The sequence below is a fragment of the Impatiens glandulifera genome, chromosome 1, assembly GCF_907164915.1.
Source record: "Impatiens glandulifera chromosome 1, dImpGla2.1, whole genome shotgun sequence".
Lineage (NCBI taxonomy): Eukaryota > Viridiplantae > Streptophyta > Magnoliopsida > Ericales > Balsaminaceae > Impatiens > Impatiens glandulifera.
Window position 1 is genome coordinate 116,899,461 of NC_061862.1, and position 27,269 is coordinate 116,926,729.

The 27,269-nt window shown below is 32.2% G+C and overlaps 1 protein-coding gene across 7 annotated transcripts; it reads right to left on the bottom strand.

The window, feature by feature from the left end:
* Positions 1-5,043: 5,043 nt before the first annotated feature.
* On the bottom strand, positions 5,044-24,987 carry LOC124919646 (probable cyclic nucleotide-gated ion channel 20, chloroplastic). 7 transcript variants are annotated; one of them, XM_047459939.1, is made up of 14 exons: positions 24,837-24,987; positions 24,616-24,707; positions 22,614-23,026; positions 21,732-21,923; positions 19,572-19,673; positions 19,329-19,466; positions 18,273-18,521; positions 16,899-17,159; positions 14,566-14,711; positions 7,764-7,841; positions 6,458-6,587; positions 6,049-6,295; positions 5,809-5,977; positions 5,044-5,319 (listed from the first exon to the last, which is right to left on the bottom strand). In XM_047459939.1, exons 3-14 carry the CDS (start codon positions 23,010-23,012, stop codon positions 5,223-5,225), a joined length of 2,208 nt encoding a protein of 735 aa, XP_047315895.1. In that variant the 5' UTR covers positions 23,013-23,026; positions 24,616-24,707; positions 24,837-24,987; the 3' UTR covers positions 5,044-5,222. The 7 variants fall into 7 exon arrangements, with proteins under 7 accessions (XP_047315895.1, XP_047315901.1, XP_047315896.1 ...); XM_047459945.1 differs by having other exon boundaries at positions 24,612-24,707; XM_047459940.1 differs by having other exon boundaries at positions 24,616-24,724.
* Between the last annotated feature and the right edge of the window lie 2,282 nt (positions 24,988-27,269).

The window sequence follows — 27,269 nt, forward strand, 5'->3', positions numbered from 1 at the left end:
CTGCAAGATATGAGAAACAAAGTTTAAACTAACTAAATTTGAAATGTAGGTCTTTTTGTTCAACAACTTGTAATAAACCAAATCTTCTTTCGGGCTTTTGCAACTGTTTTTTTCACAATTTGTTCAACAACATATTGTTTTCTCTTTGTAGGTGGACGTCCTCGCGCTCGCACCTTAAGTGGAGAGTGTATCGTTTTTGTACTTGTTGTAACCACTTCTTTTAGTGTTTCGTCATCCTCAGTTATTGATGGTAAATTATAATCTTTTTCAGCCCTTAAATGTTCAAGATCAATAATAATTCGTTTGTGTTTAACGTCGTTAAAAAATTCCACCAAAATAGAACAACCGTCTTCATGCTTTGTCCCAAGTTGTTGAACCTCTTGCATCAACGATATTAAAATATTGATAGTTAGCCAGAAACTCACAAAAGAGAGACTACACTCATGGAATCAAGCCATTAACCTTCTATGGTCATTTAGGGGAAAGGTAAAACGAGAAAGGAGAAAGCTAAAATGGAAAGAGGAAAGGAAAAGAGAAACTAGTTTTTAGAAAAGGAAAAAAATATATAAAAAAGAGAGAGAAAATTTATTTTGAAATAAATACAAGAGAGAAAAAATATATCTTGAAAAAAATATAAGAGAGAGAAAATTTTATGAACTAAGTTGTAAGACTGTCAAAATCGAGAGTTACATAAAATTGTTAATCACTTGTAAACTCGTAAAATTTAGAGTTTACTTGAAATCGTAAGAGATTAATTTTAAAAATTAATAATTAATAATTATATATTATTATTATTAATATATATAACTAAGTATTTTATACCTAACCAATTTAAAAAAATTTTATATTTAAATATAAAATAAATTTAAAAATAATAATAAGTAAATAACACTATAAAAAAAGTATAGTTACAAAATTAATTATATTAATTTATTTATTTTAAAAATAATAACTTTATATTTTAATTTTTAAATATAAGTTTTTTAAACGTAAAATCGTATAAAATCGTAAAATCAAAATTATTTATAAACTAGTAAAATCGTAAAATCTTATTATCGTAAATTTAAAATCGTAAGAGTTTACCAATTTAAGAATTTACTTAAAATCAGACTCGTTAACCTTACGTGAAATCGTAAAATCATAGGATTTTAAGAGTCAACTCGAGATTTTAACAACCTTAGGGCACTTGTAGTAGATGTTCTATTAGGTGTTCTATATCTAAAATATAAATAGAAAACTAAAAATTACAACAAATTTGATCTACATCAGATGGGCTATACTTAAAAAAATTTAGCCCAAATGAACAGTAGTGTTCTATATATAGAACACCACTTTTCATGTTCTATACTCAAAACTGGCGGCAACATTATTCTCTCTCATCTTTTTTTTCAAAAATGGCGGGAACATTATTCTCTCTCATCTTTTTTTTCCGCATAGCAGAGAAAGCATAGGTTCTTTCCAACACTGTAGGTTCTTTTCTCCTCCAAACGTAAGTTTTAAAACTTTCGCTGTAGAGATGAAAAGAAATAACGAGAAGAGAGGCTTGAGCTATAGAGAGATCTAGAAAACGTTAATGCTCTACAGTGATTAGCAGGAGTGAAAAGTTCCTTAGTTTTGCTCAAGATACGGATTTTGACTTCTTCCAGCTTTCCAACCAGGTATCCCGTCTTCCTCTCTCTCTCTTTTTTGTGTGTTGTTTTCTAGGGTCTGTTTCCTAGATTGCGGATTTTGCTTTTGAAATTTCTGTTCGTTTCTTTTTTTTATATCTGCTCAAGTTTCTTGGCTTGTTATAGGATTGAATGATAAATTGTTTTCGATCTCTCTAGGAAATCTCAATTTTTTTTTTATAGAATTTGAAATTTGAATCTCAATTTTTTTTATAGAACATGCCAATGAAATATAGGCGTTGGAATTTAAATTTGAAATTGAAATATAGACGTTGGATTTGAATTTGAAATATAGGCATTGGAATATAGCCGTTTCAATTTTAAAAAGTAGTTACAAGTTGTTTTTTAATTTTGCAAAAAATAAATATTTTAATGTTATAGGTATATAGATAGAAATGCTGTTGTAGAGTATTTTGAATTGAGATGTTGTAAAATAGATATATGTATTTTTTAATATTATTTTAGGTATAAAATTTAGCACTTCTAGTGCAAGTGCCCTTAGTATAGAGTGCTATATATATTATTTCTCAATATAATTATATTTACTGTGGCCTTTTATATGGCTTTGCAAAGAGAGAGGAAATAAATATATTTTTTTTAAATTTAAATTTTAATATTAAAATAAATAAAAATATTATATATTATCAAACCAAAGTTCGACAAGCTATTGAGCAAACATTATATGACTTCGAGCTCGAATATTAAACGAGTTGTCACGAGATTAGTCAAAGTCAAACTCATGTCTAGTTTTGATCGAGCGAATCTACTCATTTGCACTCCATCATCAATTATCTTAATCTTGATGATGAAAGCACCATTCTACCATAAGTTGAAACCCTAAGGAATACACGTTTACTCCGTCCTTTTATTACTTCGTATCATGATTTTTTATTTAATTTTCATCTACAATTCTCTTCTTTTACAGTCTTTCATAGTGTCTTTGTTTATGATCCTTTTCTTTAATGTTTCTCATCATGTACACTGCAACCTCCTTCATTAATAAAAGTATCATTGTTTGTAGGAAAAAGATAGTGAGAACAAAATCTTACAGTTAAGATGTGGTTTGAATACGTTTAAATAAGAATAATATTCTAATACCAAACCCTAATACTTCACCACAACGCATGATCGACATGATCAGCACGAACGGAAAGATCGGTACAGTATCTTGTTGTGGTCGTGGTTGCTAGTCGCTTATGGTCGTTTGTCAAATCAAGAACGTGCACACGATCGACACAATCTGTACGGTATTGACTCTAATAGCTAGGTCGATCATTCATCTGTAGAGCTTGGTTGAAAAATTATGATTTCTAGTTAACCTGTTCTGTTATAGTTAGGCAGTGTTTGGTAGAAGGTATAATCCTGTTAGGATAGGATAACTATACAAATAGTAAAATTATACATGTGTTTGGTTATATTAGTTTTATATTTACAGTAAAATTAATGGTATAACTTATACCTTAAAAGGGTATAAGTTATAACACCCCACACCTGTTACAAGGTTATTAAATTCTTATTATTATTTTTTAATCATATTTTTATAATATTAACCTTTATTAGTTTATTATTTAATCTTTTATTAAATTTAATTATTAAATTTTAAATATATTTTAATTTTGAGTATTTATTATTTACATGTTTTTAGAAAATAAAATTATTTTATAAATTTTATTATTTGAAAATTAAAAATTTTGATTTTTTTTTAAAAGAAATTTAATGTTTGTTTTATAATTATTAGTATAAAAATAATAATAATTATTATTATTTATCTCTTCTATTAAATACTTATTAGTTTAATAATTTAAAAAAAAAAATTATTTTTCATTTTTAATCTAAATTACAAAATAATTATTATTTATTTTAAAATAATTTTTTTATAACATCTCTCCAGCAAAAATAGAAGACTTGAACAAATTATTCATTTTTATTAATTTGTTTGTGATTTTATTATTATATATTTATTAATATTAATTATTGATAATATTTATCTAATTATAAGAAATTATATATATATATATATATATATATATATATATATAATTATTATTTATTTTTTAAATTATTTATAAGATAATTAAATATATTTTTATTAGTTAAAATATAATTAATAATAAAAATTTATTTAAACATTAAAATAATTTATATAAATACAAAAATAAAATATTATTTCTCTTTTTACTATTCTTATATCATCAACCTAACACAAAATTATAAAACTTATATAATTTATACATTTTTTATCATTCCAACCAAACACTAATAATATATATAATTTATACCTCTTAATACCCTATACAATTTATACCTCCTTACAACTTATACTTATATAATTAATAACACGTACCAAACGACCCCTTAAGGTTTCTAGTGTACCCTATTCTGTTATTGTTTTATTGATGTGTTAAGTTCTTCATTAAAATGGGAAGAAAGAAAATGAATAAGAATGAAGTCAAAGAATTTATGATGGAAGGTTTAAGAGAGGCATCTGTAAAAGAAATTGATAGGATTGTTAAAAAAATTATCTAGGAAATATAGAAATGCAACAAAGGTAAAAAACCAATTGTTGATAAAAATTCTGAAAAAAAATATAGTAAAAAACGGGGAAAATGAAAGAATATATAAAGTTTGATATAATGAAAAAACAAACCTTTTTGGGCTTAAAAATCAAATCACAAAACTACTGATACATTCAAAGAAATGAGAGGTTGTGTTCAACAAAGAGAAAAAATACAGCAAACAATCGTCCAATTGAATATACACTATCTTCAAGATTGAAACCTAAATAATAAGAAAGAATACGAAAAAATAGTATATTGGTCAGTGAAAACAATGAGGGAGCTAATGAAGTTCTCAAAATCAAAGACATATATTATCAAGATCAATTCCAGTTGAAAGTTAATGAAGTATGAAAAAAATACAGAAAAGAAAGTAGAGGATCATGCATACAAATACAAATTAAAGCAGATTAAAATATTGATAAAATCCCTGAAATTCTGGAAAATAATTCATTTTATCAGTTCATATAGAGTTAGGCTAAACAATAGAAACAAATAGACATCATCTGCTACAATTCAATCACCTTTTGTGAAGTATGAGAGAAGAAGAGAAAATAAAAAAAAGTAGGATGACCTACAAGGCAAATATGAAAGTAACAACAAAGATTAAGAACGTTAATTGTAATATTTGATTGTACTGTTGTTTAATTGCTTCAATTCAAAAACTCTAGAGTCATTGTTTGTTATCTTATAATCAAAATTAGGATTTGTCTAATTTTGATTCTTAACCCTCCCAAATTTTGAGCTTCTTAATTTTATTGTGTGCTAAACTGTTTTCCAAAAAAAGAATATTCTATTTTCTTTTAGAAAGATTTGTACTATTAATGTCCCAATCAACCTCATTATATAACTTTTACACAAATAACAAATCATCGAGAAATTCTTACACAGTTGAAGAGTCGACCAAACACATCCTATTAAGAAAATTACATACTAGCGCACATTACCAAAATGTCACCCTTCTGACCTATCAATCATTGGTTTGCTCAATTCAAAAATATTATCTGCAAGGCTTTTGATTATAACGCCTATTCCAGTACCTCCATGCCACCTGTATGCGGCTTGCAGCAAGACCTCGCCAGTATGGTGATGAGTACCTGATTGATTGATTGATCACACACAATAAGTAAGAATGCATGTTAGAATAAAGGAGGATTTGAATCCATCCAAGACAACAAAAAGAAAGCATTATGTTAGTATAAAAAAACAAAAAGTCAGCTTCTTCTACTTTGTTAAGTTGATATTTATACTAACATTTCTTTTTGTTGTCTTCGATATTTAGAAAGATTTGATATGAAGAAATTGTTTTGATATCAAATATTTTCATATCATTATCCAAAAAATCTATATTTGTTAAGTTTACTAAAAACTATAATGATCTATAAAAAAATCGAGAAATTTTCTTGTTTACCAAATGAAGCAAATTACAGTATAATTTGGGTCACATCAATAAAATGATTTTATATCAAATGAAACAACAAAAATCACATTATATAATCTAGATCAACATCAAAAAAACAATCTGACAATGATAAAAATAAAACAAAAAACTAATTTCCAAATATATTTTCATGAAACTGACTGACCTTATGGCCCCTTGAACTCTTGGATTCCTCAAAAATCTGGCAAAGAGACTAGTGACTTCCTCAAGATCAGCTGCTCTGAGAATAAATGCTTCTACATTTGTTACACATTTCACATCCCTGTTGCTGAGCAATTTTTGGCTAGGAATTCTGCTACTGCCCTTTCGTCCATCTATGAATCATATTTTATTGTAGTTATCCATATGTATCATCTACTAAGTTTTGTTATAGAACCTAACTAACCTTTACTTGTTGAAGAATGTTCAAGGCACCAACTAAGGAGTTCTTCACCGCAAACACTCCCTTCAGATAGAGAGGATTTGATCCCATCTCCTTGATAGCTCTCCATTTTTCCCCGAACAATGAACACCATTTTATCGATCAGACCACCACTGTACAAGATTTTACTTTCTTTTATATATGTCCTTTGTCGTAGTCTTTCACAGATAGCATCTAGGACTGGTTCATCCATTAGAGTAAATATGTGAACCTGCAATTCAAATTGCAATTAACATGGTTCAAACAATGACTTCTCTTGCCAACATTAAGGGGTGTTTGTTACCGGTTATAAGGATAATAGTTTTTAATACGCTATGATTTTAGTGTATTTAGTAACCATATGGTAAAGACACTTGGCAAAATTTGAAGATACCTTCTTGACAAATTTGAATAGGTGCCGGCGTATTTTTCTCTGGAGGTCTTCAGGCAAATTCTCCAACACCATCTCTTCATTTACTCCTCTTGTGGCAGCCCAATTATAACGTTCAGCTTCTCGAACATGCCTGCATTTTGGAGATATATGTACCCCAAGTAAGGAACAATATCGACAGATGGACAAAATATAAAATTATCTTTCAAACACTACTACTACCTAATACAAGCTTTCACTCATACCTGAGACATTGAAAAAGCTATCGAAACAAAAGTAAGTACTGCCCTGACTTATTGTTATGGCTTTTCACTCAGGGTTGAGATTAGGGGCAAATGGATAAAGTAAAGGAAAAGATGACAAGCATTACACAAGGAGAAGCGGAAAATCCCTCAAAGAAATTAAGGCCAACCTCATGCCAATGGCAATACCAAAGCAGGAAGATGGCAACTTGCATTAAAATCATATGATGGAAAAATAAATAATATCAGCAAAATCAAATAACTATTTAAATTAAAAGGAAACAATGAATATTTATGTGCCTTCCTGGAGAAACAGAGAATGAGCTAAGAGTATTAATGACTTAGAGAGGTCAACATGGAAGAGGAATTTCGACCCAAGTGAGTGGTGGGGCTCTGCCTTGCAATTTCACAAGAGTCTAGTAACGAGTTACAGAAAAAGGTAGCTCCAACCACATTCAGCTGGGGAGTTGCTTTGCCTCATTTGGACGTGAGAATAGGATCGGATGGAATTGTCACCTCTTCCAAACTTTCATTTATCGCGCCATCTACCCCTAAGGAAACAATCGAATCCGGTTTCGATTTCAAATACTTTTATGGTACTCAGGGTTTCAGGTTTTCTCAACCGATGGATAATTCAACAGGGGTTTACCTGTAGAGACTAGCACAACATTGCACTGCCATGACCAATGTGTATTTTATACAACAAACATGCACTTCATTGATTTAGAAAAGTTGTATGTCAACGCTTCTTTATGGATTTGATATACAAGGAAAAACAATGAATCTTTCTCTACAAAGAAGCTGTTGTCATGTTGGGAATTGAAAGAACAATTTCCTTGAAAAGAAGGTGCTCATATTTAAATACCATAAGCATCAAAATGCCACTACAAAATCAAAGACATGTTGTATAGTGAATCAAGTTTCTTTATGTGTATAAAATGACAATAAATCAAAAAAAGTACACATGGATTTGAAGTATTAAGAAATGGAAGTACTAGGATTTCATGCGGGATGAAACATGGGACAACATAAAAAATATATAAGAAAAAAGAAGTAAACAATTTGACCTTCTTAGCTCATGTGGTAATCGCCTGTGGCTCATCCACTGCTCCACATCACGACGCCTTAGTGACATTTCTAATCTCCTGAAAAGAAATTAGACAAGAGAATCGTCATATTCATTAGGAAAACTACTAATACACCCATCATTTCAATTTATGTGAGCACGTTACATTCAGCACAAAGTTTAATGCAAGAAACAAAATAATGTGCCCTATTTATCCCTTGAATCGAGTAAGAAATGACTTTTTCATTGATTTAGATTATTTATTCTAAAGAAAACTAAGGCTAATCTGTCCAAAATATATAATCTCTTAAGGTTATAACTGGATTTATAGTAACAACCCTAAACTAACCGTCATAATTTCTTTAATAGCTGTAGCAATTTTAATTGTGACAGTTTAGTATGACTTTGACCTTATCTACTTCCAGTCTGGTCTATAAATTGTTGAGTGAAAGTAGTCACCCTCCATTGGATGATGTTTAATTTGGTCCCTTAAAATAAGGTTTCAATACATGAGAAAATGAGAAGGTATGTTGGATATATAATTGACTTTGTTGGAGTTTCCTTCATATGTCAAAAGAAACAACACAATTTCCATTATTCTTGTTGTTGCACTAATTGGCTCTCAGGTGTAATCATTTAATGTTTTTCTTTATCTAATTTCAAACAGGCCTTTAGCCTAAATGTAAGGCAACCCCTATCGTGTACAAATAGGGAGCCATGTCATATGTAAACATAACATTACAATTGCCTTTCATTATAGAGAATAGATTCGGGGAAAAGAAAAACACAATTCACCCGTTTCTTATCAACTTGCTGTTACATTGAAGGTGAAATCAATGTAGTAGTTTAATGACCTTCTCTCTAGCTCTAGATGACAAATGCGATCAGCTACTTCAATACGTAAGTCCATTACTAAGTATGGGTAATGAATAGGAGGTCCATTACTAAGTATGGGTAATGAATAGGAGGTGGTTAGCCATACACAATCTCGTAAAGAGTTGACAAGGTAGCTGAAAGGAAAATAGTACCACCACTCAGCTAAGGAAAGTCATTGCCCAAGATTGAGGTTTCTGACCTGCCATACATTATAGATAAGTTTCAACACTCCGGTAAACAACTTCAGTTTGACCATCCATCTGAGGATGATAAGTTGTAAACTTAACTTGTTGTATCCCTTCTAAACTTACAAAATTTAACTTCTTCCAGAATATGCTACAAAAATATCTTGTCTATATCACTAACGATGGTAAGTGTCACAGGGGGTTTTATACGCAGCGAATTTTATATAATTTTTCACCCCTTGTGCGGCTTATTTCGCTCACCAAAATAATCAGCCAACTCACCAACACAATTTATAAAGTATGAAAGACAAAGAGAAACAAAGATTACGGACAACGCCTAACTTTATAATTTTATTCATTCACAAATAACAATTACAAAGAGGCTACAAACTCTCTTGGCTGCACATAAAATGACTCTCACTAGCTGTGGATATTTTTCTACCCCAAAATCCAACTAAACGTCATTGTGCAACTCAAGAGATATTTATAGTCCTAAAGAGTAACAATCTGCCTAGGAAAATAACTGATTTTGGGAGTGGAAAATAACTGTCAGGCAATTGCTGTAAAACGTGGGTCTTAACTGCCAGTAGTGGGTCATAACCGCCCACTAACTCCATCCCCACGTTTACCATCGGTCCTAGCTGCGCACCAAGTTGTTGGACGTGGGTAGTGAGCTGTAACCGTCCACTATACCCACGTTTTCCACCAGTCCAACTGCTGCTGACTTTTTCCGCCACAACTGCTCATCTTGCCGACATTTCCGGTCCTCAACGCATCATCTCACATTTCCGCATCCTCAGCCCATCATGCCGACATTTCCGGGTTCTCAGCTCATCATGCCTACATTTTCGGGTCCCCCATCTGGTCATCACCGGTCCTCTTCTAACCGTCACCAGCCAGTCCGATTTTTCCGCTCTCCAAGCACGAACTCTCAATGCGCTGGCCGTTGTCACTCTTATGCCCATGTCGCACTCACATGACTTCTAGGCATCCCCTCGGTCCTGGCAGTCCGCAATCATGTCATGACAAACGCTTTGCTAACACCTTGTGCCTAAGTCGCCCGCACACGACTCCACTTCGGCGCCTTTCTCTCGGTCCTGGCATTCCGCACTCAAGCCCTGACAGAAAGTTGTTTGCTTCAGCACTTCGCCTCTTCTTTCCGGTGCCATGTCGCACACCGCGACTCTTTTTAGGCACCTCTCGGTCCTGGCCATCCACAATCAAGCCAAGACCGAGGCCGCATATCTAAGGTTGTAACAGTAAGTGGCATACCATGAAGTTTGAATACCTGATCGATAAATACTTGAGCCACAGAGCTGGCAATATAAGGATGGCTCATGCTAATAAAAATGAGACATCTTAGAGAGTCTATCAACAATCATAAAAATGACCGATTGTTCTTAAGATTTAGGTAACACCTCAATGAAATCCATCGACATATCACTCCAAATAGATTTACGAATTTCCAAAGGTTGAAGAAGTCCTTTCTGTTCGTGATGCTCCCATTTCTATTGTTGATACTATAAACAATTTCTAACAAATTAACGTACATCTCTTTCCATGCTCCGCAATAGTAGACTTTTCGCAACTTTTGATATGTAACCATGACGCCCGAATGTACTCCCACTGAAGAATTATACATAGTGGATATAACATATGTTCTCAGATCTTCTTCAACTCCAACTGCAATGCGACCATCTTTTTTCAATAGTCCATTAATGAATGAGAATCCTTTGACCCCATAAGGATCCAACCCCAATATGTTAATAATATCCTTCAAATTCCTGTTTTATCCCAAGAGTTCACAATTTTTTTCATCAATATTGAAGAGAATTCAGAAGGAGAATCTGTCGGGTTTAATTATGGAAAGGGAATCTGCCCAAATGTATATTACCATTTCTATATTGAGCTGAAATTCAAAACCCAAATGCTTTAATGCCTCGTGATCTGCTTTGATGATAAATGGCTTGAATTACAAATAACTCCATTTCTTAATGTCATGTAGTACAATTAACATTTCTCATTCATAAAATGACAAGACATGTAGTTTAGGACTTAACCCATTGAGGAGTAAAGCTAACTGATGTCCTTGCTGTATCAAATTGCTCCCATCCATGTACCTTGCGTCTGTTTCAACCACAAATCCTTCTTCAACTCTTCAAAGGCAATTGTAGCTTCATCATTCCATTGAAACTTTCCTTTTTTTAAGCAAGGTTTTAATGTCAGAACAATTGACCCACAATTTCTGATAAATCTCATCAATCCTGAAAAGCCCCAAAGTTGTTTCAAATGATTAGGCTTTGGTTATGCTTTGATAGCTGCAATCTTAGACGTATCCACTCTCACGCCATTTTGCGAAACATGTCCCAGATAATCTACTTCTGAACATTCAAAACCACACTTAGAATATTTAAGCAACAATTGGTGTTGTCAGAATACTCCCAAAACCATAATAAAATGTTTGAGATACTCCTTCAAAGTCCTATTGTAAATTAATATATCATCGAAAAAAACAGGACAAATTAACTTTATGAGGTTTAAAAATGACATTCATCCTTCTTTGAAACGTAGAACGTGCATTTGTTAGTCCAAAATATATCACAACAAGTCCATAATTGTAGAATTATCTCTCAATCTTCCTTAGAAGGAAATACCAAAAGTCAGTAGCAAATCAATTAGACCAATTGATTTGCTAATTGACCGAGAATAAAATATTAATCAGTAGCAAATCAATTAGACTAATTGATTGAAGATCTGCTGCTGATTGACAAATCAATTACAATTCATATGATTTTATTTGATTCACTATTTAAATTATTTCCTTTCCTGCAAATGTAATTTTCACTATTTAAGCACTAGACCTCTTATTTAATCAAACACAAGTAATAAAATATTCTCTCTTAAATTTCTACATGGTATCAGAGCAGGTTTTTCCATCTTAAAGAAACATGTTCACATTTTTCCGTTGCCTCCTCCAATGGTGGAAATAGCCATTGAAAGAGAACTCAAATGATTCTAAAATCTCATAATTTTTATAAAATTATTTATCACAAATCCCAATGCGTTTTTATCTCTTTTTTTTGGCAGTTTCGTCGTTTCGAAACTGCACTTCAGTCGAATCTGTATCGAGCATCGTCTTCGTGTCTCGACAGATTTTTTCCAACATTTCATCTGACCTAAAATGATCATTTTTCACTTCAAGAGTTGCAAAAGCCAAGAGCCAAGAGTTGCAAAGCCAAGAGCCAAAAGAGCCAAGTGACAAGAAACAAGACCCAAGACCTAAGACTAGGAGTCAAGAGTCACTCCTCTAACTAAGTTCATCATGGATCATTTTCATCTCCTCGGCAACATCCTCTCCACTCTCATAGCTGCCTAAGGCCTTTCCTCTTAGGCGGTTAACATTCCCATCAAAGCTCTTCCCAATTTGAATTGAGAAAGTATGTGCCAAGTTGGACAAGCTCAACATCTATTACCCAACTTGAAGAGTGTAAAATTATCTTTCAATCTTCCTTGGAAGGAAATACCAAAAGTCAGTAGCAAATCAATTAGACCAATTGATTTACTAATTGACCAAGAATGGACTATTGTTAATTGATTGAAGATCTGATGCTGATTGACAAATCAATTACAATTCATATGATTTTATTTGATTCACTATTTAAATCATTTCCTTTCCTGCAAATGTAATTTTCATTATTTAATCACTAGACCTCTTATGTAATCAAACACAAACAATAAAATATTCTCTCAAATTTTTACAATAATGTTCTTCATGTGTTTAGAAAGTTGTTTTGAAAACATATTAAGCATCATTCAAACTTGATGATAACCATACAACTTGATGATAACCATACCTGTTTTCGGTAATCAACGCAAAGCCTCTAACTTTGATTCTTTCTATTGACTAATATCACTGTTGAAGAGAATGGGTGTATGAAACATGCTTCTAACATTTCATCAATCATTCTTTCCATCTCATCCTTCATCAATCATTCTTTCCATCTCATCCTTCATCAATCATTCTTTCCATTCTCTCCATCTCATCCTTTATCAATCATTCTTTCCATCTCATCCTTCTGAAGAACATGATATCTGTATGGCCTCAGACTAATTTCTCTTACTCTCTTTAAGTCGAATGTGGTGCCGAATTGGAGGCAATGTTGTTGGGTTGTTGATGCCTAGAATAAATCCTTAAACTCAACCATTAACTTTTTCAAATGATAATGAGTATCAGTTTTTGGTGAAGGAGCCACTATAGATACAACCCTGAGTTGCATTCCTCAGCCCTGCATTGCATTCCTCATTGTTAATAATACTAAACATTACTCCTTTTGCCCCTTTTTTCTTGATTATTCCCTCCAATATTTTGCCTTCTAGTATAGAAACTTTATTGATAGAATCCCTTTGTAGTCTCAATTACTCACCTTAATGTGTGAAAGTCATTACTAAACTCTGAAAGTTCTAGTTAATATTTTCAAGGGTCATTAGCCATTCAATGCCTAAACTAATATCATATTTAAGATGCTAGCATTAATAATGAATTGTAAGCCTGAGCTGACCATTTCAATCCAATACACTCACTGTCACTAATCAACTGATGTCCATTCGCCACTATCACCACTAATTTAATAGTACGAGAAGTGCCAAACAAAGTTTTTTTAGCACTCTTGGATTGACAAAATTGTAAGTGCTCCCCTGAATATCAATTAAGAGGTATCTCTGTCTTTTCCCACAGTACAATCCACATTTATTGTATCGAATGTCTTTAAACTTTCAATAGAGATCCTTCTTCATTACCTCTTCCTTAAATGACTTCCTTAAATGACTGTCTGTCCTTCCTCATAATTATCCGATTCCAACATTTCAATACACATTGTCAACCTCTGTTAGATTAGAAACCCTAACCCTGAGAACCTTTCATTTCAGACTAGTTATTAGATTGCCTCATATATGTGAACAGTAGGTAGAGATTGATATTCTATCATGTTTCCATCTTTCTCTCATCATTTTTTTTTTGTGAAAAAAATTCTTTCCATGGTGCAAATTTGAGAGATCTCAAAATTCTATACATGGCCTCTATGAATTCTTTAGTAGGATTGTACATAAATTGGCTCACTATGCTAACTGCAAAACAAATGTCACGTCCTGTATGTGACAAATAGATTAGTTGACCTACAAGTCTTTGGTATCCGTCCTAGTCTACTAGTGTGATTTGAGGTCAATTCCCAACTTCTTGTTAGGATCCATGGAAGGAGATCTAAGGATTGGAATGGTTCTTGAAGATCTTGAAAAAATGCAAAGTGATATTAGTCCGTACATAAATAGAGTACACAAGTTAGTTATGGAGGATTAAGATAGGAAATTATGGGTCCCAACATTCTTGGATAATAGGTTAAAAAAGTCCCTAAAGAGTTAGATGATGCATAAATAGAGTACACAAGTTAGTTAAGGATACATTTGGTATTCTTGATTAATGATGTGCATAAATAGATGATGATGATAGAATTGTACAATGGCAGTTTCTATGCTCAATATTCATAACTTGTTTGAGAACAAGGAATGATAGAATTAGCTTCAAACATGAAGAAAAATATTCTATGAATCTAAATTCAATTAGATTTAGACATTGTAAATCTTATAAGAATTGAATATACTCGTTTTTCATAGCACAATTAGAAACCACCAAGGACAATTGATGATCAAAATTGTATAGGGATGGAATGCACCAAACAAATCAAGTACCTGCGTCCAAGAGATTGTAAGAAGTTCTGCATGTTTCCGATTAGAAGTGCAAAAAGCAACAAGCCCAGGGCAACTATAGCCATAGTGAAAAGTACTTCCCATTCATAATAGCTTGGAACTTGATTTCCAGCCAATGTACTAATTTGCTACATTGAAATCCAAATCAAAGAATATGTTACTAGGTGAGTCTATCGTGAACACTCAATTGTAACATAAGCAAGAAATTGAAATAATAAAATGAGACATTACATTGAGATAGCACTTGAAGACCACAGGTGAAAGGTTATATTGTTGTCCATTAGAAACAAACAAAGAAATATTTCTCATGAGAAAATTGGATGAAGAAATAATTAGCTTGACTTTACACTCTTATTAGGGGCGTTTATGTGTCAATGAACCCACGTTCAACAATTCAAACTTTTATTAGCTTGACTTTACACTCTTATTAGGGGCGTTTATGTGTCAATGAACCCACGTTCAACAATTCAAACTTTTATTGTTTTGGAAGGGACAGGAGCCTTATTTTATAAATGAAAAGCTAATAGCAAACACAACAATGAAAAGTGGAAAACTAAGTATCACAAACCGAAAGCAAGAAATCTTAACACATCTGACAAAAAAACAAAACAAGCCAAGCAAGTTAAGAAAAGCAACCCAAGATAAGAAAGGCATAATCAAGTCATTCTCACATATTTTCCCAATCCACATGTGTAATTAAATTGATGATTCGAGTATCTTTGCATAAAAGTTAGTTAGATTATTCGTGTATTTATTCCATGTTTTACTATGAATATTGCAGCACATCACCAACAACGCAACCTGACTTTATTTATATTCCAGGATAATAACTGATATATAAATAGGGAAATACATAACTAGTCTGTTAGAACAGAATGCGAAAGATGACAAAAAATAATAAAGAAATACACGAATTTATCGTGATTCACCAAAATAAAACTTAGCTACGTCCCCAGTGTAGAGAAAATATTATTGAGGAGATCATAACAAAAATTACATCACGATAGTTTAAGGTTATGACACGAGTTTATATAACATTTAGTCTCCTGAAACCCAAACAGATACAGAATTTGACGAGAAGCGATGCTCTCAAGGCAAAAACTTCAGCTTTCTAAAGTGTCCGGTTACACCTTTAAATAAGCTTCAACTGGGTCAATTCCAATATCTTGTCCAAAACTCTCCAAGGGCCTTCAAAATATTGTCACAATATTTACTAGTTGTATTACCAAAACAAAATATCAGATTTCCTTTTGTATTAATCTTATTTTATTTGCAAATAGCCGCAAGTTGACGAAAGAGACCGTCTTGCCCGTGTATCAAGATTATACACCAAAAAATATAGTTTTCTTTTGTTCAATATTCTCTTTCCTTGTACCAAACAATTCAATGCTTCTACTTGTACGAAATTAAAGATACTGCTAATAGTGGGGTAAATGATTACAACCCATCACTTAAAAACTGACTCACCAACTCTCATAACATGATCCCCATCTGTTGGAGGATTATTTAGAACCTCTAATCACCTCTTCTTAGGCCCATCAACCAATGACCATTTCTCATCCCATTGACCCCTAGTACTTCCTCAGGCCGTGACATATAATTCATTCAAATTGATTGCAATAAGAATATATGTAGGAAATATTTCATACATTAAGGGATGGATATTTTTTAATGATAGTGACACTTTATCCACTCAGAAATGTTGGCTTCATTAAGGGAAGAATATGTGAAGTGTATAGGATAAACTCATTACTAAATAATACACTTTTCCTGAATGTTATCCAACAACTTCACTTTGAAAATCACAATTCTCCTTAAATGAACAATTTGAAGAAGATTATGATACAAATGTTAGATTAAGTTTCGAAGGTTAGAGATTGCATATAATGAACGATTGATATGAAAGGAATTAGAAGGTTCTAGTAACTAATAGATGGAGTGGGCACAAGTTGTCAGAATGAACTGATTAGTTTGTAGTAGTGATGTTAGAGTATTAACAAGATTAGATAGTTAGATGTAAAAGACACCTTATATATAAGAATATCAATTAACTAGAAGCTAGTTTACTTCCCATGTTACTAAAGATCCTACATAGAAGTTCTGTAACACTACATGTGCCCTGAAAAATAGATGGAGTAGCATATTAAGTCAAGGATATTTCTTCATTTGTTTCTTTGTTCATCCATTTTTATGGGTCTTAAAAATCAAGAAGCATCAGAACTAGATGTTTTTTCTTGTAAATGTCACAAAACTATAATAAAGAAACTAAGAAAGTCACCAGCAACTTACAACTAAAATGAAACAAAAGAAATTACCTGAAATCCCCAAAACAACGAGTAAATATAACGGGTGAGGACACTATGTTTCTCCGTTGTGAGATTGACAGCTTGGACATATATCCCATAAGGGTAACCATCTTGATCAAAGCATGCAGTTGCATTTGTGTTAACTGTCCAGTTCTGCCTTGCGGGGTTGGGCAGTCTTTCAATGTTTTCCACATATCCACAATCAATGAACACCTTGCAATCATTGGTTCCAGAGACATAGCATGCATCTCGAAGACATTGATTAACTCTCTGACCAAACAAACAGAAAAGATTAAAGCTTTTTGATGAACATTCCGGAACTTTCAACCAGAAGAATATTCAACTAAAATGAAGAAAATTCTTTTTCTTAAACAGTCACAGAATATATATATACATATATATATATACATATATATATACATATATACATATATACACATATATACATATATACACATATATACATATATATACATATATACATATATACATATATACATATATACATGTATACATGTATACATGTATACATGTATACATGTATACATATATACATATATACATATATATATATGTATATGTATGTATATATGTATATGTATATATATATGTATATATATATATATGTATATATATTATGTATATATATATATATATGTATATATATATATATATGTATATATATATATATATATATATATATATATATATATATATATATATATATATATATATATATATATATATATATATATATATATATATATATATATATATATGTATATATGTATATATATATATATATATATGTATACATATATGTATATATGTATGTATATATATGTATATATAAATAAATGAATAAGTCGCTTGAGCGACAAAGCCGAATCAAGAGAACAGAAGGAAAAAATCAAGGAAGCAAAAGCAGAAAAAACGACATGAAGCCAACAAAAACATTTGTAAACGTTGGATTCATTAAAATGCCCAAGATAGTTGAAATTAACAATTACTTAGGATAAGACAGAATAAAATAGCAATTACAGTTCATGTAGCAATACTTTTCTGAGTCAGATGTTTATTAGTTACAATGTAATGAAAGTGTTTTAGAAAGTTTTGGCCATGCATATTATCTTATAACTATATAAAAAGATTTCCATTATGCAAGATATTTTTTCCAATAATATTCCTGTTTAATTATTTTACATTGGATTAGAGATTTACATTACAATCGGTTTCTTCCACTTCATCAGCTAGTGGAGATTATAGCCTCTAACTGTCGTTATAGGTTTTTTTTTGTGTTTCTAGTGTTCGTTCATACACGTTCTAAGCAATAAATGCACATATGATTTTAAATAATAGTAGAAGGAAACATAAGGAGCCCACCTGCAACCCCAGCAGGTACCAGCATGATCCCACAACATGGCCAGCTAATACAAAAGTGAGTAAATTTATGACAAAGTTACCCCAAGCAGATTCAAATATGAAGCCAACTGGAGATTGACCAGCGACCAATGGTAGAAACCTAAATAGCCGTGGAATATACTGAAGCAGGATTGCTGTTCGTAGAAGATTCTTTGAGTAATTGGCTCCAGACACTCCCAATAACTTAGGTAGGACAGTTAATACGATAATCTACAAAGAAAAAATAACTATAATAAGTCATGGACAAGGAGAGGAACTCGCAACACAAAGAAAAGATTATTAGATGAATAACGTGATTATGGCAACAATCACCAAGAGATCAAATGTGTTAGGCCATTTTATTCTTCGCAATCTAAACAACTTTTTCACAGTGATCATATACTTTCTTAATAAAAAGAATTACATTCAATATCATTACAAATGATTAACTTCACCATGGGAATTATTGCCAAACAGAGTGCATCTATGATGCAAATAATAGTTGACACATCAATTCAAACCATCTCGAGCAAGGTTTGTGCTAATAAAGCCTGAATCAATATTTAAAACAACTTAACAAAATCAAGTAAAATTAATAAATTTACTCAAGCTTATGTCGGTGCCTCTTTTATGTTGACATGGTACAACTGAAGTCTAAGTTGTCTTACATCATAAAAAAATTTGTGAGACAAGTGTAGATGAAAGAAGACGAATTTCTTGTACTATTGAAAGTCATTTTACCACAAATGATGAAATAGTACAATATATAGACAAACAACGGAGACAATTAAATGGTGATAAATTTCCATGAGAATCAAGTAGGTGGAAATTGGCCCTAGGGACTCCAAACTCCACAATAATTGATCATCTAGGAACTTCAAACATCATTAGTTCTTTGGTCTTTCGACTCTTTCCCACATTGTAAATCAATCATAACTTGCTTTCCTACAATCTATCTAGTTTCAAATATGAAAATTTTGGATAATGTGTCTAGAATAGTTGAAGAAACATCCGTATAAAGCAAGTTAGAAGCCTTACTTGAGGAAGAGGCAATACTACAAAGAAGTCCACAAGAAAGTATCCACGTAGATAATTCAGGGCAATTTCCTTGGGATCGTCAACTAAGTCACCAGCACCAAATACTCTAGATTCTGGGGCAACATAAGCTAGCCGAAACTGCCAAATACAAGTTCTAACATAATTATTAATGTTATTCTGGAACATTATAAAGCCAAAGAATACATTTCAGGTTCCATTGCATCTCAATAATAAGTAACTTACCTGAAGCAGAATATGTAGGAAGTAGATGAAATCCGTTATGCTTCGGAGGATAACTATTGCCATTGTCCCAGTCCAACTAATAACTATACACTTATTTTTCTGCTTTTGGACAGAACAACACAAGCCAAAGGGAATCAGAATATGAGTTACTAAGTGAAACTTCTATAATAATAATAATAAATTTTAGTTGGTCATAACTTGGAAACAATGAGAATGGAGGATACAGATAAAGAACATATATGATGGAAATAAAACTAAAAGATGAGCAAAGACAACAAACGCATCATTATGTTCCATGGAAGAAATCATCTCCAAAACATTAACATGTACAAGAATGACATGCGAAAAAATCAAAAGTCTCTAAAGCTTGTCCGGAAATCATGAAACTTAATGACTTTAAAAACTGTCATGGTTGCAGGAATGGTAGAACATAGAGGAAAAGTGAAAATGATGTTTAATTCTAAATGTGGATGAGGCTTTACATTTTAATCATACGATAGTCCTTGAAAAGTTTGGGTCATTCTCCATGTGAGCATGGAACATAAGTTGAAGCTGAAGCTTGGTTGGGTCAACATGGCACTTAGCAAAACAATTGTGCTGCCAAATTGAGGCAAGTGAGATTTGGCTGCATTGAGTCTCTCTCTTAAACTGCTCTAGGAATAAGCTATTTGTGATCTCAGAACTGTGCACCTTCTTCGTTGGAGTAAAATGTGCACCTTCATGGAAAACTATTACAATAGGAAAATTTTGATCTCTAAAATGTGCCTCGGAAAGCTATCACAATAAGCCTTGGTTGATATTTTCACTCCCCTCAAGCTAAATGGTAAATTTTAGTTTAAACGAGGAGGCTTAGAAGAACTTGATTCAACTCAAAAGAGTGGATTTGAGGACTTCCATGTGGAACTAGTTTCATTTTTTCTCTAATTTATTTTAAAATATATTAGAATAAATTAGTTGAGATATTTTAGGGTTTCTAATTTACCCTAAACATTCTCCGGCATCTTATCGAAAGGAAACTTGACACCACCATCTAGAAAAAAAAAATACAACTCGCTCCCTCCCAGACTCCACACATACGAGTCATTTAGGCCCAATTCAACTTTGAGCTTTATTTTATCACTTGAACATAATCCAAGAAAGCCAATTTGAGCCTCAGTTTAGGTCAAAATTATCAGCTCAATTCAGTTTAAGGCCAAATTATTACAATTGAAAGTTTTGGCAATATTTCAACTACGACTATGCCAATACAGAGGACCCCACATTGCAGACACTCCACAACATGTGGATGCAGTCCTGGAAAGTTGAATCAAGTACTTCTGAAAGTCTTCATTTTGGACTAAATCAAGTCACTCATGGGTCTCCTAGTTCTTGGCTTTGAAGAATATGCTGCCCAGTTTGAGGGACTGGGAGAATGAAAAGGTCAAACTAGATTTATTTTATTTTATTCTCTAATTTAGTTTTAAATATATTATAATAAATTAGTTGAGATATTTTAGGGATTCTGATTTATAGAAAGTTAAAATAAATTAGTTGAGATATTTTAGGGAATCAGTTTCTTTGAAGGAACGTGTCTTTGTATACTCAGGTCTCTTTTGAATTTTTAGGTAGTTTGAGAGCTTTTTATGGGTTAGGGCTAATATTTTCCTACCTTATCAATAAATTATCCTAACAGATTTTTCTCTCAACCAAAAAGGAAAATCAGTTCCTATATTTGTGTAATAGGTATAACATATTAAGAGAATAATATGTCAAGAGTATCTATTTCTTTCTATCAAAAAATTCCACAATTAGAAATAGAATAAAATACTGCCTAGTTTGAATTTTAACAAATATATCAACAAAAATGCAGGTCACAAGAGGAAAGTCATACGCACAAATGGCATCTTAAAACTGAAACATCAAGCAAAAAGATTCATAACTTTCATTTTCATCGAAATAGCTATCATGGTAACAAGTTACTCTTCAACTGTTTTAGATGATTATGTGTCGTAGACAAAAAAACAAAACAGTGGAAAAGGATTAATTCCAAATTTTCAATGAGATGAAACCAATAGAACTAGGCATGGATGTATAATACTTCCAACAATAATAGATTACATAATACATGAGTGATAGTTACATAATTGAATTTGAGCATATAGTGTAGCTGACATGATATACCTCGTGCACAGACAGCAAGAAGAAGAATAATGGATCCAGGAAGACGGCGAATAAACAAGAGCATGCGAAGAATTTGTTCCACTGCTTAACATGCTTAGTATGAGGGTTCATGACAACAGGAATAAATTTCCGTAGAGAAGTTAAGATCCCTTGTGCCCTTCCTTCTGAATCCCCATAAAGAATGTTATAGAACTGCAGAATAAGCACAATGAAGACAAACTGCATTAACATACTTTAATAACCATAATATCATCAATAATTTTTGTTTTTTTAAGAACGCTGGGTTTTGCTTCTCCTTCGGAGTGCGACTAATCCCCGCGGGTTAAGCACATAGCTCTTAAACCCACTTAACCAATTAACTAGGCGAGCGGAACTTGCCGCCTGACGGGCTCGATCCCACAACCTCCAAGGAGGCTGGGGATATCCTTCTCTTTTTACCGCTAGGCTAGAAGAAGGGATAAAATCATCAATAGTTAATAGATGCTATAAGTGAAAATCTACAAATCCTATTTGAGAAAAACCCATCATAACCAAGAAGTATGTGAATGAAGACAGTGGGAAAAAAATTCCTGGTATCACGGGAAATTTATGATCGTCAACTAAATATGAAATTTCACTAAGTGAACTGAATACAGAACTCTGCAATGAGTTTACAGTTAATCAATAAACTATGTTTTTTTTAGTAGAGGAGAACTAGCATGACACCCCATAGCCTTGGCCCCCGCTTAAACTCAATAAACTATGTTTTTTCTTGTTTATTTATTGATTTATTTTATTTTTTTAATTTTAGGAAGGTAGAAATCAAATGCAAAACAACACATATATAAATGACAACTCTATGTGAAAAAAATAAAATGGTTATATGCAAAGAAATGACATCACCTTAGAGTCATACATGATCAAAGGTCTTGACTGCTCTTGCGTTTTATTGCTGGAATAAGTCGGGCATGTTGTACAGTAAGGATCATTACAGACTCCCAGTTGGCCAGACTTCAATAGATGCTCCTTTTTGCTATTGACAACCGATGTGGTAGGCGTGAAAATCTTGAATAGACCACTCGTTGGTGTGAATGCAGTTTTTGTAACATTCCCCAATGGACCAGAATGGCTCACAAAGTTACCTTGGTTTTCATGGGGCTGTGTGGTGTTCACATTAATTGACATTGAAGCACTCCGTGTTCGTGATGAAAACCTCCGCCTATTGGATTCTTGAAGCTCAATGGTCAGTGAATCCATCTCGTTTGATAACATTGGGACCTTGTCCCCCTCTAAAGAAGCCATTTGATGTAATAAACCTAGAAGAATCAAGAAATATTAGAACTTTACCCTAAACCATAAACCTAGAGCAATCCATAACTATTAACTAGTAAAAGATAGATGATGCTGCTCTACATTAGATTGTGAGGAAAAATCAATCTAGGAATGCTCCACAAGTATTTTGAGGTCCAACATCACCAAATAGATATCAAGCCTATTTAAAACAAATATTATTTTGTCACAATTTTTGTGACAATCACGATCTCAATGAAAAATCGTAAAAGTTAATATTGAATTATAGGTTTCATTTGGTACAAGTTTTTTTTTCTTTATGAATCATAATCCTTCTAATGTAATTTTTTGTTCGTTTGATATTTCTTTTATCATGATCCAGATTATAGAGTAATTTTTTTGTTTCATTTGATAAGAGATTCTTTTATCGATCATGATTATTTTTCAGATCATTGTAATTTTGGCAAACATAACAAATGTAGATTTTTCCAAATCATTATCAACCTGAAAAATATTGGTATAAAACGGCCTATCATAGTAGCAGATTTTTAAGCTAGAATTAAAATTTTCTTTGAAGGAGATGAGAACAGCATAAAATAAATAGCAGTCAGCAATGCATCTAGGATATTTTAGATCACCAAAAATTTTGTTTAGTGATCATTGAAGACAACTCTTCTTAGCTACAATAAGTAGTACCTAATTACCTTTCACTTGGAGGATCACGGTTCAACTCTATAAACACAAGAAAATGATTCTTTAGTTTTTTGTTTTTGTATTTTGGAAGGCAAATGAACCAATAATGTTAAATAAAGAACGAAGCAGGAGCAGTCACAAAAGCAAAAGTGGTTCATTAAAAAAATAAAAGGGAATGAAAGCCTATACAGTGTACTAATAAAAAGCAAAATGACGATTAAACCCAAATCAACTTGGGGAAAGTACCAGAAAATACTATGCCGCCTTTCAAACGTAAATATAATCACCAAAGATCTGAAAAGACACTGAAGGTTCCTAATCAATGATCAAACCAAGAAAAAGAAAATGAAAATGAACCATGTACCACAACACGGGAAAAAGGGAAGAACATTCAAAAAGGACACTAAGTCATCTCTTGTTAACGAGAATAGACTACTGAAATCCCAACTCTTTAAAGTAAAAGAACCAATGCTAATAATATCAATCATGGTTCTACAGCACTTTTGTTCAAACATAAATATGCAAAAAGCCAACCCTATCAAGTATTATTGTGCTATTTCCATATATAAGAAAACTAGATTCTTAATTTGCTAGAACCATGTCTTGTGAGATCCTAATTATCCTGAGTAACTTATCAAATACCATTCACCAAAGATGAAACATTTCCATTAATCTTCAATTCTGTCAGATTGAACCTCTGCTTTCAAAAGCATTGCCTATTTAAAAACAGTTATTTTATTCAGAAATGGAAACAGTCCAAATCCACATAAGCAGCTCACAAAATCATTTCAAACGAAAATTTGATCTCAATCTGTGCACAGACAAGAAACTGAGACTAATCGTCCCAAATAGAAATCTAATTTAGATCTAAATAACTCATCGTTTCCATGAAATAAAACAAAAGACCGGCGGAGGCACCTACTAGAATGTCTGCTGCCACTAAACTCGCCCACTGCCCACACGTTCTGCCAGAACCCTTAGTCGAGATGTAAAGCCCGGTGATGTTAATGTGAGCTGCATATCATTTGGTTCTAAGTAGAAGATAATCGCATGAAAGTATCATTTAGAAATTCTCACATAGTCGTCGTAGCCCGCATGAGCTCAGATTTGAACAATAGCAAAATTTATCCATAAGCAACTAACCTGTTACGATGCTTCACTCAGGGAATCGCTTCTTTTCATCGACTGAAATTGCTAGAATGAAACAGATGGAGAGCTGGGGAGAGACTTCTAAAGACTAAGAGCAGTCGGTCGGTAGTCAACGAATGAAGGTGCTTAGTTTTTTAAGTTGACGTTGATTCTTCAGCAACCGGTTATTTCATGACAATGGATTCTCATATTTATATTATAAAATGACTTTATTTAAGACAAACCAATAATAGACTTAGCTCGGTTGTGAGGATGGGTTATTTGGAGTGTATCTAGGGTTATTTGGAGTTTTTATAAAATGATTTTATTTCAGCTAAAACAATAAAATAACTTTATTTAGCTCTTTTTATTTAACTCGGTTGAGGAATGAGTTATTTGGAGTTATTTGGTCTTTTTCAAATAATTTTTTTTTTTATCAAATTAGAAAAAAAATTTAGTTTTAATTTTTATTAGTACATACATCCTCTATATATATATTTTATAAATAATAATAATTTAATTTATATTAAAATAAATTTTTAAAAACTATACATTGATATTAACTTTTATTAATATAAAAATACTAATTTAAATGAATACTAATTTAAATAAGATATATTTATAAATTAATTAATATTTGTTATTCGAATATATTTAACTTTATTTTTTTAGTATAATTAGTTATTTATTTGAATTATTTAAAATTTAAATTTTATATAAATAATATGTTAGGTTATAGTTGTATTTATAATGTATTTTAATTTTTATTTAATTTAATTAATATAATTTTTTGAATGAAATAATTTCATAACTTAATTTATATTAAAATAAAATTTTAAATATAATAAAATAAATATTATATATATTTAATATTAAATTTTACTAATATAAAATAAAAGGCTAATATATAAATAAAGGCTCTTGTTGCGCGCACCATATAGAGCGTCATGTCACGCATGCGGTCTGCTCTAACATCCTCTGCTCATGTGTCTCCTGTTGTGCTTCCTGATTTGCGCGCATTTTCTTCGTCTCTTCTCGCAGATCTTGTTCTCCTCCATCAGCGTTTGTTGTGATACACGTGAGTTGATGCTAGAGAAAGAACTTCATCTTGATCGGGTCTAAAGTGAGTGAGATTTATTCCCGATCCTATCCCGGTCACCCTCACGTGTCCTTTTCATCCCAAAGCATACTCAAACACCTCGAGCGGCGACATATTAGAGTTTGCTTCTAGCCGTCGCGCATCATAGTCTACAATCTTTTACAACATTAATGTTAGTAATTTTAAACTTAAACATACAAACTAAAATGATAAAAAGGATAACAACTTACGATGGCCTACTGAACTAGCGGAGAATGCGCGGGAGTCGGATCATCGGTAGTCGCTCTCTTAGTGTGTGTTTGTAGAAAGAACTCTATTTGACTAAGGGGTGTCCCATCTCTCTATCATGTACAAATAACATACATATATCATATGTTAGATATTATGAAATTGAATACTCTTACTAAAAATTACTATATCTCGCTTCTTCTGCGAAAATGATTTATTGTCGGTGTGATGGGGTACAACAATTTTGCTCTGTTGTCAGCGTTGATTTTACTTTTTTTCTGCAATTATAATATAGTAGTTGTTAGTTAATAGTCGAAAAACACATATGACTGGAGAATGGCGGGAAAGTCAAAACATTAGCCATAACGAAACAACGAAAGCCGTGATTAATAATATTTATTAGTGTCGACGTTACATCACCGACACTAATAAATATTATTAACCACGACGTATATTCGTCGTGGCTAATGTTGATCGTTAAAAACACTTATTCTACTAGTGAATGATGAGTGATAAAAATAGTAAGTCTAATAAACCCATCAAATGAAAATAGTAAGTCTAATAAACCATCAAATGGTGTGAATAATTTTTATCAAATATTTTAAGTTGTGATAAAAAAATATTCTCTCAAACTCATCAAATAATGGGAGTTAGGTAAGAGATTCTCAATCTGAAAAAAAAAACTCTAAATCCTCTCTTTTTGCTTCTAAGAATGGTATAAATGTGGACTTGAAAAATAATTATCAAGACAATCAAATGACATAAACAACAAACGACCCACAAAAAATTAAAAATAATTAGTCTCGTTCCCTTTAGTCTAGTGGTATTCACACCACTCATTCGAAAACCTCACTGATATAGGCCTATCAGGATTCGTGGGTAGGACTTAGATTAGGTTCTTTTGTTTTAGAATCTTGAGAGCTTTAGATAGTGTTATGCCTAGATTGTCGAACTTCATGGGTGCCTTAAGTGTAAACGAAGTAGCTCATTTAGACGACGTGGATTAGCTAGTTTGCGTCTAGCGGATGATCCCTAAGGGAGTCCTTGCCCGACATTCACGATTTCCGATGTTTCCACATCCCATGCATTGCAATGTAGTTAACTTGTGCTTTAGCCTTTTT